This window comes from Mustela nivalis (assembly GCF_964662115.1).
Source record: "Mustela nivalis genome assembly, chromosome: 9".
Classification (NCBI taxonomy): domain Eukaryota; kingdom Metazoa; phylum Chordata; class Mammalia; order Carnivora; family Mustelidae; genus Mustela; species Mustela nivalis.
In genome coordinates, this window is record NC_139028.1 from 44,810,505 (window position 1) to 44,824,276 (window position 13,772).

General features: G+C 36.2%; 1 protein-coding gene across 5 annotated transcripts in view; it reads left to right on the forward strand.

Annotated features, from left to right (window-relative positions):
* MRE11 (MRE11 homolog, double strand break repair nuclease) overlaps positions 1 to 13,772 on the forward strand; it is an 81,664-nt gene that overhangs the window by 5,916 nt on the left and 61,976 nt on the right. For 2 of the 5 annotated variants that reach the window (XM_082684110.1, XM_082684111.1), the window contains exons 4-6: positions 3,234 to 3,394; positions 10,748 to 10,835; positions 11,951 to 12,092. In XM_082684110.1, the coding sequence (XP_082540236.1) occupies positions 3,234 to 3,394; positions 10,748 to 10,835; positions 11,951 to 12,092 (391 nt within the window). The remainder of the gene's footprint in view (positions 1 to 3,233; positions 3,395 to 10,747; positions 10,836 to 11,950; positions 12,093 to 13,772) is intronic. The other 3 variants (XM_082684112.1, XM_082684113.1, XM_082684114.1) reach the window with 2 other exon arrangements.

A 13,772-nucleotide genomic window follows, 5' to 3' on the forward strand; every position in this document is an offset into this window, starting at 1 on the left:
AGTGAAAAATCTTTTCTGCTTGTTTACACTGTATCTTAAAATCTAGAAAGGCTCTAGCAAGCAGTAGGGAACTCTTAAAAAGATTTGTTAATGAATATGGGACTATCTAGTACTTTTGCCTTTTTAGAGGGTTTCCTCTTTCCCTGAGGGCAGAGAACTTGGAGCTGAAGGAGGTGTGTTTCCTACTAGAGAAACTTGTGTTCTCTTTTCTCTTTGGTACTAAAATACTGCTTTTCCCGAGCATAAGCTTCTTTCTTCTGCTCTGTCCGTTGCTTCCCTTCTGTTTCCTTGTTTCCCTTCCTGTGTTCCTTAATTTTAATACTCCCCTCCCCCACAACCCCATGCTGGTACTTCCAGGTGCATATTTACTGTTTACACTTAATTTTTATTTAGTATTTCTTATTACTAAAATCTAAATTTCTCCTGACTTTAAGTCCCCTATTTTGTTTGTCTGTGCCACTAACTAGCCTTATTTCTACTCCTTGATTTCTTGGAGTCTTTTGTTTTTTTGACTTTTAATTTTGAAGCAATATCAGTCTCAGAAATGTTGCAGGAATAGTACAAAGAATTCCCTCTCTTTACCCTTCACCCAGATTTTCCTACATTTTACCACTTACCATATTTGTTTTATTCTCTCTCATTACATATGCACATGTACACTTTTTTTCTGAACCATTTTTTTTAAGATTTTATTTATTTGAGAGCGAGAGAGCGTGAGCTGGGGGAGATTTTCTGAACCATTTGAGAGTAAATTGCCTATATAGCACTGTGCAATTATCAAAACCAGGAAACTAATGTTCATTCAGTACTGTTACATAATTTAAAGATGCTGCTAATTGTCTCAGTAATGGCTGTACTGCAATTTGGGGGCAGGTTGGTAAGAGTCCAGGTCCTAAAGTAGGATTACGTTTTGTGTGAAATTGTCATGCCCCCTTAGTTTCTTGTAATCTGCTTTCCTTCGGGCTGCCTTTGTCTTTTTTTTTTTTTTTTAAGATTTTATTTATTTATTTGACAGAGAGAGATCATAAGTAGACAGAGAGGCAGGCAGAGAAAGAGAGGGAAGCAGGCTTCCCGCTGAGCAGAGAGCCCGATGCAGGACTCGATCCCATGACCCTGAGATCATGACCTGAGCCGAAGGCAGCTGCTGAACCCACTGAGCCATCCAGGCGCAGTGCCTTTGTCTTTTTAAGACCCTAGCATTTTTGAAGAGTTCAGGTTCATCATTTTGTAGAATATTCTTCAGTTGGATTTGTCTGGTATTTCCTCATGATTAGATGAATTTTTGCATGAATACCATGGAAGCAAGTTATGTCCTTTTCAATGTTCCCTGGAGTCACAAATTAGCTTCTAAAAATTAAAAAAAAAAATTAATGTTTGGTAAAATACAATAACAAAATTTACCATCTTAACATTTTTAAGTGTACACTTCATCAGCAGTAAGCACATTCACACTGCTGCATACCAACCTCCAGAACTCTTCATCTTGCAGAAGTGAAACTATATTATTTTGATTGCTGCTGCTTCTTCCCCTTGAAATGTTTTATTTTCTTTGATGTTTTTTTTTTTTTTTCTGTGCTCTTGTATCATTTTCTTCCTTAAATCTTGTTCATTTTTGAAGACCTAGCTTAAGTCCTACACTTTGATTAAAGCTTCTCTATTGTAGGGTGGAAAACTTTTTCCTTCTTTTCTTTTAGGTTATTGGGCTGATCTAATAATTAAATCGACATAAGACATGAACAGGAGCAAAACAAATTTTGTATGTACAGGAGCCTCATAGAAATATTAGACTCCCTGACAGGTAATTGAGGCTTATATTGCCATCCTGAGCTAAGGAGAAAGGGGGTAGAGGTCTAGGGCTTCAAAGGGGAAGGAAGATAATTTATAGGAAGATGGGAAGAGCAGATGTTTGCCATGCCATGTAGAGACATATCTTTGTCATAAAAGTTATCTCTAATAATAGCCCTTCCTGGTATAGATCCTCTGTCTAAATTCTTTCAGGCAGTTAAAGGGGGATTAAAAAAAAAAAAAGCTTTTCCTGAGTCTGCCAAGTCTTAACTGCCTTTAGCTCAAAACAATCCATGTGCCAAAGTGACACTTTTGGGAGTGCTGCGTTCCGCTCCCCCTCACTTCTGTAGCTCAAGTCATCTGGACTGCTGGGTTCCTTTTTGTAATTAAGAATTTAATCTCGTTTCTTTAAGTGGATTATACACTTCTTGAAAACGTGTTGGACTCTTTTTTCTGTATAATTTCTTGCTTCTCTCTTGTTTCTAGAATGTGCTTCCTTAAAGTCTCATTTGTTCTTCGTAGTGCAACTCATATGCCATCGTGTTTACATACTCTTCTGGACTCCTTGTCCTCAGATGAGTTTCTTCCCTTCAGTTAGAATCGATTGTGATGGGGCACCTGAGTGGCTCAGTGGTTTAAAGCCCCTGCCTTCGGTTCAGGTCATGATCCCAGGGACCAGAGATTGAGCCCCGCATCGGGCTCTCTGCTGAGCAGAGAGCCTGCTTCCTCCTCTCTCTCTCTCTGACTGTCTCTGTGCCTACTTGTGATCTCTGTCTGTCAAATAAATAAATAAATAATCTTAAAAAAAAAAAAAAGACTTGATTGTGATGTTATTGCTGCTCCTGGTTTATTTACATATCCATTCTAGTGCATGTCTGAGTTTGAGTTCTTTTCAGATGTGTAACACTTTTTCTCTTCCATTAGATTCTGAACCATTTAGGGAAGAGATTGTATTTTATCCATCACTTGTATCTGGAGTGCCTGGTACAGGGATTTGCATGTTGTCAGTGTTCAGTGAATGCATGGACATCATCTGTTTTGTAGATAGCTATTTCCTTAGGTTTCTGTGCCTGTTGGAGCCCTAAATAATGATTGAATAAATTGAAATCATGACCTGAATTGAACTGTCTATCTTGTCCAGAGGTGTGTTAAAGTGCTAAGTTTATGTTTGATTTGAATAACAACAACAAAAATAATGATCACTTTGGGTAGCATGAGTTAGGGGTTTGGTATAATAATTTGAAGGTGGCTTTTGAAAGGTAGCCTAGGAACCTGAGTTGGAGTCAAATTAATCAACAGACTGGGCGGCCCCTTGGATAAAAATAAAATATAAATCTTTAAATCTCCATACACAGTAGTATCTTTATGAGTTTTTTCCTACCTCTTTATAGTTTTAACATTCTTACCCACAAAACATACTAATTTTCACACTATTTTCTGTTGATTAGGTGGATTTTATTTTGTTAGGTGGTGATCTTTTTCATGAAAATAAGCCCTCAAGGAAAACATTACATACCTGTCTCGAGTTACTGAGAAAATATTGCATGGGTGACCGTCCTGTATCATTTGAAATTCTCAGCGATCAGTCAGTCAACTTTGGTTTTAGTAAGTAAGTATATTTAAATGCTTAAGTGAATGTTTCCTTGTGTATAGTATTTTTTGTAAAAGACAAACACCTTAACAATTAGCGATTTCACTTTCACTAAAAGCTGTTTTCATAGTAAGTGTAATTCTTTGAATTTTCTGTATATTATGTTAATTTGTATTTCCCTAATTATTTATATCTCTGCGTATCTTCTCAAATTTTTATTGTACATCTTGGTATCTTCTCCTATTCATCTCGTTTGCCCATCTTAAAAATTGGGATTTTTGTCTTTTTCTGTTGAATTCATAGAGGTTGTTTATATATTCTAGAAACTAAATATTTGTTAGGCATGTTTTTTTTTTTCCAGTTAGTGGATTATCTTTTGACTTTTTTTATGGATACTTTTGTTGACAGATTCTTATTTAGTGAGATATATCATTTTTTCCTCCTTAAGATTTGTACTTGGGACTGACTGATGATATCCTCCTAGAACGCCATGTTGTAAAGATAGTCTCATCTGTTTGTACAGGATACCACATTGCACGTAGTTGAAATGTTCTCTCAGACTCCTCAGACTATGCTAGTTTCTCTGTCTTTTCTTACCTTTCATCTAGTCAGCTATTTCATAAACTGTCCCTCAGTTTGGGTTTTTCTCATGATTACACCAGGATTGTGGGTTTTCAGGAAAGAATATTCCAAAGGTGAAGTGCCCTTCTCGTAGCATATCCAGAGTGCAAGCTGTCAACATGGCTTATTACTGGTGAGGATAACCTTGATCTCTTGGTTAAGGTGGTGTCTGCCAGGGTTCCCTGCTGTCAAGTTAGGATTTTTCCCTTTTCATATGCCGTTCATTAGAAGTGAGTTGCTAAGTCCAGCCCACACTCAGAGAGGGATTTAAGTTCCGCCTCCTAGAGAGAGGAAGGAGTGTCACAGGATATGGGCGTATTGAAGCTGTCGTAGTCAATAAAAATTTTGAGGGAGTTATTTTGAGTCTCTGCACCTATTCTGTATTTCCTTAAAGTTTGTCCACTAATTTTCGCATTCATCAGTGGTTCTTGCCTGTAGCAGTAATAACTGTGGTGTTTTAATGGTGATTTTCTATTTCCATATTTTTCTACATTTATTAATAAAATTCTTCTGTAAGGAAGATATGTCCATCGTCCCTGCATTTGTTAACTTACTTACTCAGCTGTCTATCAGTAGAAACTTATTTGCTTGTTTATATCAGTATGAACCCATTTTTTTCCTTTGGATTATAATTTAATACTATTATAATCTACTTTGTGGCTCAAATGATTTGTTCTAGGGTTAGTCATTGGGTGCTTTTTCAGATTGGTTCCTATCTGCTTTTGCCATACCCTTATCCTCCTCCTACCCCCTTACTTTTTGGTGCTAGAAGATGCTCCAAGCTGATTTTTTATTTTCCCTTCCTTAGCTTTAGATTCATCCATTTCTTCAAAGAGCCCTGGTTACTTTGGAGAATGGTATTTGAAAGCCCAAATCTAGATGCTGGACTTGCACATTGCTATTATCTTTTGCCGGCTTCTAGGCTGCTGTGCTCACAGCTATGAAATACATGTATATGTACTACCCATGAAAACAGACCTATTTGTATTTATTTCTTATTTATTTATTTATCTATATTTTTAAAATAAGTTCATGTAGGGAGGTAAATTTTTAGATTTTTGTATGTAAGAAAATGGTTGTATTTAACTCTGGATTGATAATTTGGCTAAGTATAGAATTGGATTTTAAGCGATTCCTATAATTTTTAACATATAGCCTTGTTTTCAGGAATTCTGATCAGTATCTTTACCTGTATTCTCTTCAGCTCTAGAACTTTAGTGTTTTCTTCTTTCTTTCATCTTCTTTTTAAACTGCTCCACCCACCTTTGCAAACCTGTTCACATATTTCTTTGCTTACTATTGTTGCTTCTTGTATTTCATTTTTTTCTCTGGATTCTGTTTTCTTTCTAAAGTACAGTTTTCAGTAGTTTTTTCATTGAGTGTCTGTTGAGTGGTAAACTCTCATCTTTTGTTGCTGTTGAGAAGTCTGCTATCATGTTAGTTGCTGGAAGAGCAGTATAACATTGTGATTAAAAGCGTGGATTCTGGGCGCCTGGGTGGCTCAGTGGGTTAAAGCCTCTGCCTTCGGCTCAGGTCATGATTCCAGGGTCCTGGGATCGAGGCCCGCATCGGGCTCTCTGCTCAGCAGGGAGCCTGCTTCCTCCTCTTTCTCTGCCTGCCTCTCTGCCTACTTGTGATCTCTCTCTGTCCAATAAATAAATAAAAATCTTTAAAAAAAAAAAAAAAAGCGTGGATTCTGGGGGCGCCTGGTTGGCTCAGTGGGTTAAGCCTCTGCCTTCAGCTCAGGCTATGATCTTGAGGTCCTGGGATCAAGCCCCGCATGGGGCTCTCTGCTCAGCAGGGAGCCTGCTTTCCCTCTCTCTCTGCCCGCCTCTCTGACTACTTGTGATCTCTGTCAACTAAATAAATAAGATCTTTAAAAAAAAAAGGCGTGGATTCTGGTATAAGACCATCTGATTTCTTGTCCTGGCTTTGCTCTACCTTACTTTTATAATTATAAAATGAAAAAACAATAGTGCTGATCTTACAGAGTTACTGTGAGAAGTAGTTGAATTAATAAAATTGCTTAGAATAGTAACGACAGAAAGAAAACACTCAGGTAACTATTATGCTTTTCTCATTGTTCTTCGCATTTTGCAGTCTTACTATGACATACTTAGCTGTGGATTTAGTTCTAATTGTTCTGCTTGCGTATCATGCATTTCAGTCTGACGATTTTTTTTTTCCTCAGCAACTTATCCATTACATTTTCAAATGTTTCCTATTCTTTCTCTTTTTGAGTATTATTTATGTCTCTTAATCTTTTTGTTATATTGTTATTACTTACTTTATCTCTTTGTGCTGTATTCTGAATAATTTTCCTTTCTTGTTTACTAGTTCATGTAGGAAAAAACAGAGAAAACAAAAAATAGAGAAAGAAAAGACTGCTAAATAAAGATTAGCCCCATTAGATGTGAAAGTATATTATACCACATTAACAAAACAAAGGATAAAAATTATACCATCATCTTTAGATGTAGAAAAAGTGTTTGACAAAATTCAACATCCTTTTATAATAAAAACTTCCCCAATAAATTGGGTATAGAAGGAACATACCTCAACATAATAAAAGCCATGCATGACAAGCCCACAGCTAACCTCATACCCAGTGGTGAATTTTCTTCTAAGATTGGGAACAGAACAAGATTCCTACTCTCCCCCCTCCTATTCAACATCATATTAGAAGTCTTAGCCTGAGCCATTAGACAACAAAAAGAAATAAAAGGCATCCAGTTTGGAAAGGAAGAAGTAAAATTGTCTCTATTTGTGGATGACAATATTATATTTAGAAAACCTGGGAGAATTCATCAAAAAACTGTTAGAACTAATAAATGAATTCAGTAAAGCTGCAGGATACAAAATCAGTACACAAAAACCAATTCTATTTGTATATACTAACAGTGAATGAGCAGAAAGAGAAATTAAGGAAAAAATAGAATAAAATACTTAGGAATACACTTAATCAAGGAGGTGAAAGATCTGTATACTGAAGCTATGACATTGGTGAAATAAAGTGAAGACAAAAAGTGGAAAGATGTTTGTGCTTACACATTGGAAGAATTAATATTGTTAACCAATCCTTACCCAAAGTGATCTACAGATTCAGTGCAATCTCTATCAAAATTGTGGTATTTTTCATAGAAAGAGAACAAACAATCCTAAAATTTGTGTGGAACCACAAAAGGCCCCAAATAGCCAAAGCAGTCTTAAGAAAGATAAATGTGGAGACATTAGCCTTGCTAATTTCAAGCTGTATTACAAAGCTATAGTAATCAAAACAGTGTGGTATTGGCATAAAAACAGACATATAGGTCATGACAACAGATTAGAGCACAGAAATAAACCCATGCTTATTTGGTCAATTAATTGATGACAGAGGAGTCGAGACTATACAATGAAGAAAGGACAGTCTCTTCAATAAGGTACTGGGAGCATTGGACAGCCACATACAGAAGAGTGAGGCTGCCCCCTCTTTTACACCATATACGAAAATCAACTGAAAATGGATTAGAGTCTTGAATGTGAGACCTGAAACCATAAAACTCCTAGGAGAAAGCATGGGAAGTAAGCTTCTTGACATCATTCTTGGCAGTGATTTTTTTTGGATTTGACACCAAAAGCAAAAATAAACAAGTGGGACTACCTCGGATTTAAAAGCTGCTGCGCAGTAAAGGAAATCATCAACAGAATAAAAAAGCAACCTATGGAGTAGAAGAAAATACAGTCATCTATCTGATAAGAGGTTAACACCCAAAATATGTAAAGAACTTACATAACTCAATAGTGTCGCCCCTCCCCCCAAAAGAGCAGAATCCAATCTAATTAAAAATGAGCAAAGGAACTGCATAGACTTTTTTTTAAAGAAGATCTACAAATGACCAACAGGTATATGGAAAGGTACTCAAAATCACTAGTTATCAGAGAAATGCAAATCAAAACCACAATGAGATATCACCTCACACCTGTTAGAAAGGGAACTCTTATGCACTGTTGGTGGGAATGTAAATTGACTAAGCTACAATGGAAAGCAGTACAGTGGCTCCTTCAAAAATAAAAATAGAGCTACCGTATGATCAAGCAATCCTCTTCTGGGTATGTATCCAAAAGAAAATGCCAACAGGGTCTTGAGGAGATCATCTGCATTTCTGTGTTTATTGTAGCATTATCCATTGTATCCAGATATGGAAAGAACATAAGGGCCTGTTAGTTGGATGAATGGATAAAGATGGATTAAGATGATGTGCCATGTATATATGAACATGAAATATTAATTCAGCTCTGAGAAAGAAGGACATCTTGCCATTTGTAACATGGATGGACCTTGAGGGCATTACACTGTGAAATAAGTCAGACAAAGAAAAATACTGTGTTGATTTCTTTAGCATATGGAATCTGATAAAGCTGAACTCAGACTAGAATGGTGGTTAACCAGGGCCAGGACTTGAGGGAAAAGCGAAGATGTTGGTCAAACAGTATAAACTTCAAGTTATAAAGTAAGTTCTGAGACTCCAATGTGCAACATAGTGATGGTAGTTGGTAATATTTTATACTTGAAAGTTGCTAAGAGTAGATTTCAGATGTTCTTGTCACAAAAAAATGTGAGATGATGCAAGTGTTAGTTGTAGTGGTGATTTTGGAGTATATGTGTTGTAAACAATATATTGTATTCCTTAAAGTTATACATTGTTATATGTCAATTATTTCATGATAAAACTGGAAAAATGCTTCAGTAATTAAAAATGTGATATGCCTCATGACTTGATAGGCAGATAAGTGAAAGAGTGTAGAGCTCCATAAGTAGCCTCAGTACATGTAGGAATTTTGTATTTGGTGAAGGGGTATCTTGTATCTGCAGGAAAAATATGGATTATTCAACAAAAGTATTAGAAGAAACTATTGGACGTTGTTTTAAAATTTAGATTCAGAAAAGGGTTTTCTGTGTACAATACAAACTGAGAAGCCATAAAAGTGAAATTGATGTTTGTCTTTGTAAAAGTAAATTTGTGCAGGACAGAAACTTTCTGAGACAAAATGAAAAGTCAAGAGTTCAACTACGAAGAATTTTTGCAGCTCATTGCAAATTAAGGTCTCATTTCCCCAGTAGGTAAATAGCTATTTCAAATCGATTTAAAAAATTCAAGAGTTGATAAAAACATAGGTAAAGAATACAGATTGAGTTCACAAAAGAAGTGGCATTTAAACATAAGAATATGAAAAATACAAAATGGAATTCATTCATAATAAAGATATAAAATTAAGCTCTACTGAGATGTTTTTCTCCTGTCAGTATGGCATAGATCAGTGATTTTGCAGTTCTGGGTGTACATTGTAGTTGCATAGAAATATTAAAAAAGATACTGATGACAGTCTCCAGGTCAATTACTGTCTGAATGTGTCATCAGCATTGTTAGATCTTAAAAGATTCCTAGGTGATTGTAACATCCCACTAGGGTTTAGAATCATGGTTATCCATTTAAAAGCTGATAGAATAAAGGGAAAAAGTTGTCTCTCATGCATTGCTGTTATATTATGTGTAAATTTGTGCAACTTCTATGGAGGGAAATTGGCAGAATTTCCAAATGTACAAATGCTTGCTCATCCTTTGACCTAACTCCTTTCTAGATGTTTTCTTACACTTGCACAAGGGCAACTTTGTACAAGATTACCCAGTATAGCATTATTTGTAAAGTAAAAAAAATGGAAATACTCTAAATGTCCATTGGTTAAGTAACTACTTAAACACATTATGATAGCCCATTCAATTGAAGTACTGTCCCCCCAAAGAAAGCACAAGGAAGCTCTTTATGTACTAATACAGAATGGTTTCTAAAACATTAAATGAAAAAGCAGGGTACAGAAACCTATATTGTGCTACCATTTGTGTAAGAAGAAGTACATTTATTTGCTAATGAAGATGTAAGATACTATATATAGCATAGATACACTAGAAGTTGTTAATTGTATTTGCCTCTGAGAAGAGGAACTGGATGACTGGGCAGAAGTGGGTGGGAGGTTTGTAAATTGCACAGATAGTAAGTGATAGGCCTGGAGTTTTATTTTATTTTTTAAAAGATTTTATTTATTTATTTTACAGAAAGAGATCACAAGTAGGCAGAGAGAGAGAGAGAGAGGAGTTAGCAGGCTCCCCACAGAGCAGAGAGCCCCATGCGGGCCTCGATCCCAGGACCCTGGGATCATGACCTGAGCCAAAGGCAGAGGCTTTAACCCACTGAGCCAGCCAGGCGCTCCAGGCCTGGAGTTTTAAATCTTGGTTTCCGAAGTGCATGTGTTTCCTTCCCTCCCCCTTCCACAAATAACCTACAAAGGCTTTCAAAATTCTTAAGGTCTCTTTACTTTCCAGTAGTTAGGTATACCTGCCTATCTTTCATATAACTCACAAATACCATATATTGCAGTGTTTTCTTTATAGTGTAGTACTTTGAGCTCTCTGCTCAGCGAGAAGCCTGCTTCCTCCCTCTCTCTCTCTGCCTGCCTCTCTGCCTACTTGTGATCTGTCTGTCAAATAAATAAATAAAACTTTTTTTTTTAAAAAAGTGTAGTACTTTCAGATGCTTCAAACTTGAATTGACATGAATTCTTACCTGTCATTTTATTTCTTTAAAGTGCCAAACCAGTGGCACTTATATAGCCAACTTCTATCATCCAATTTGCCCATAATTACATTAATTTTTTAAAGGGGGAAAATAGCTTTTGTGTTCATAGAAACATTAACTTTTCTTTTTTTTAAAGGTTTCCATGGGTGAACTACCAAGATGACAATCTCAACATTTCGATTCCAGTGTTTAGTATTCATGGCAATCATGATGATCCCACAGGGGTAATTATTGGGTTCTTACAATTTGTCAATTTAGTTTGTGGAAAGCATTCTTGTCCTTCCCAGAAATTTTTAGTCAAATTGAGTCAGAAAGTCAAATTGACTTTGTATCATTCATATAAGCTTTTATACTGCTTTTTAGATAATTTTTAAAAATCTGGAGTAATAATTGGTGTGTGCGGTATGCTTTTATTTCATTAGTGCTGAGGTTGACAATAAGTAACCAGGAGCAGGAATAAATACCTAACATTTATATAAAGCTTCATAGTTTACCTGGTGTTTTTATGTCCCTTATCTCAAAATCTTACCTGTAGGAAATGATTTCTCAACAGTTTTAAATCTAAATTAGTTCATTTTATTGTCTGTTTGATAGGGAAGCAGTAATAGAGGTCCTACACTAAAAATATTTTTGTTTCATCTGATCATTAATATCATAGATTATTAGTTAATCTAGTTTTTTCCTCCATGGCTTAAGAGGTCTGCTTTTATTACAAAATGCTTATTTCAGGGCTGGCTTTTTTTAATTGATTTATTTTTTAATGAGAGACTTGAACTCAGCCTCTGAGATCGAGACCTGAGCTGAGATCAAGAGTGGAACATTTAACCAGCTGGGCTACCCAGGTGCCCCTGGTTTTTATTTTTGGTGACCAGGACATCATAAGTTTTTTTTTTTTCCTTAAGATTTTATTTATTTATTTATTTGAGAGAGAGCAAGTGAGCAGGAACAGGAGGAGGGGCAGAGGGAGAAGCAGACTGCCCGCTGGTCAGGGAGCCTGATGTGGGGCTCCATCCCCGGACACTGGGATCATGACCTGAGCTAAAGACAGATACTTCACTGACTGAGCCACCCAGGTGCCCCACATCATAAGTTGTCCCCCCCCCATATCATAAGTTTTGATGAAATGCTAACTTTGTATTTAGCATGTGGTTCCAGTCACAGTAGGTTATTTGTAAATGAAGAAAGGTAGTAAATACTTCTACTGTTATAATTTTGTTTTGGCACTATCTTAATCTATGTTTTAGTTAGTATATGGAATGTACTTTAATAGGTAATAATATGATTTGTAGATTATTTGTTTTGGATACACATTCATATTCTTTGAAAATATTTTGCATAGGCAGATGCACTCTGCGCCCTGGATATTTTAAGTTGTGCTGGATTTGTAAATCACTTTGGACGTTCAGTGTCTGTGGAGAAGATTGACATTAGTCCAGTTTTGCTCCAAAAAGGAAGCACAAAAATTGCTCTTTATGGCTTAGGTAAGATGGTTTTATTTTATCATTTATGTCAGTAAATAGTTACTTAAACAGCAACTGAAATCAAATTCTGGAATTAACTTTATTGCTGTTTGGGAAAAAAAGTGAGGTAGATCTATTCCTGATGAGTGACTATAAAAAATGATAGAAGGTTTTGGTTGAAATTTTTTAGTATTTAATAAGGACCATTAGCCCTTGATAATACTTCTAAGAGCCGTTTCGGGGAAAAAAAAAAATTCCTTTAATTTCTGTTGATTTTTTTCCTTTCTTTTAGACTCAGATATAGAATCCTGAATGTTAGACTTACACAGTAATTAGAAACACTGCATTTTGTGTATCTTGGACGTCTTTGAAATGTCTAAAGTTTCACTGTCTAGTATAGTAACTACCAGCCTCATGTAGATATTGAGCACTTGAAATGCAGCTGGTCTGAATAGAGTTATGCTGTAAATATAAAATCACAGCTGATTTCAAAGATGTGGAAAAAAACGTAAAATGCCTTATTAATCTCGTGGATTAAGTAAAATAAATTAAAATTCATTTCACCTGTTTCTTTTTATTTGTTTTAATGTAGTTAGTAGAAAATTTAGAATTACATAATTGGCCTGTGTTAGTGGCTAGTGTGTTATATTTTTGTTACAACATTGCTAGTCTAGAGCTATCATCTGTAATGCTGAATATGTGCTTTTATCAGCTTGGCTATCTTCAATTTATTTAGTGTCCAGTAGGTAAAAATCTATTTGCTAGGCTTGATTCCATATGAACAAAGAAATGAAAGAATATTTTTAGAGTACATTCCAAGTCTATTTGTTGAGTCCTCCTTGGACTAAGTTCAGCTTGATACTTGATAATGTAATAGCTTTACTATTTTTATTGTATATAATTTTAAAAATTACATTCCATGTTAAATCAACTGTAAAGTACCCTGAGAGAAATTAGGAAAAAATTTCACACTGTAGCCCTAACATAGTCTTTTTTTTTTTTTTAAAGATTTTATTTATTTATTTGACAGACGGAGATCACAGGTAGGCAGAGAGGCAGGCAGAGAGGTGGGGGGAAAGCAGGATCCCTGCCAAGCAGAGAGCCTGACGTGGGGCTCGATCCCAGGACCTGGGATCATGACCCGAGACGAAGGCAGAGGCTTTACCCACTGAGCCATCCAGGCGCCCAGTCTTTTTTTTTTTTAAAGATATTTTATTTATATTTTTGACAGAGAACACACAAGCAGGGGAGCAGTAGAGGGAAAGGGAGAAATAGGCTCTCTGAAAAGCAGGGAGCCCATACGGGGCTGGATCCCAGCAGCCTGGGATCACAACCCGAGCTGAAAGCAAAAGCTTAACCAACTAAGCCACCCAGGTGCCCCCTTAACATAGTTTTTATATCTTTGAGTGATTTTAGTATAATAGCCTTAGAAGACCTTGTTTACTTCATTCAAGTCTCTTTATGTGCATATATATCTATACCTATAGATATAGATGTATATCTTTTAAGATTTTATTTAACAGAGAGAGAACACAGCCAGGGGGAGCAGGAGAGGAAGAAGCAGGCTCCCCACTGAGCAGGGAGCCCAACACAGGGCTCCATCCCAGGACCCTGGGATCATGACCTGAGGTGAAGGCAGATGCTTAACCCACTGAGCCACCCAGGTGTCCCTCTTTGTATGGTTTTTTTTTTTTTTTTAAG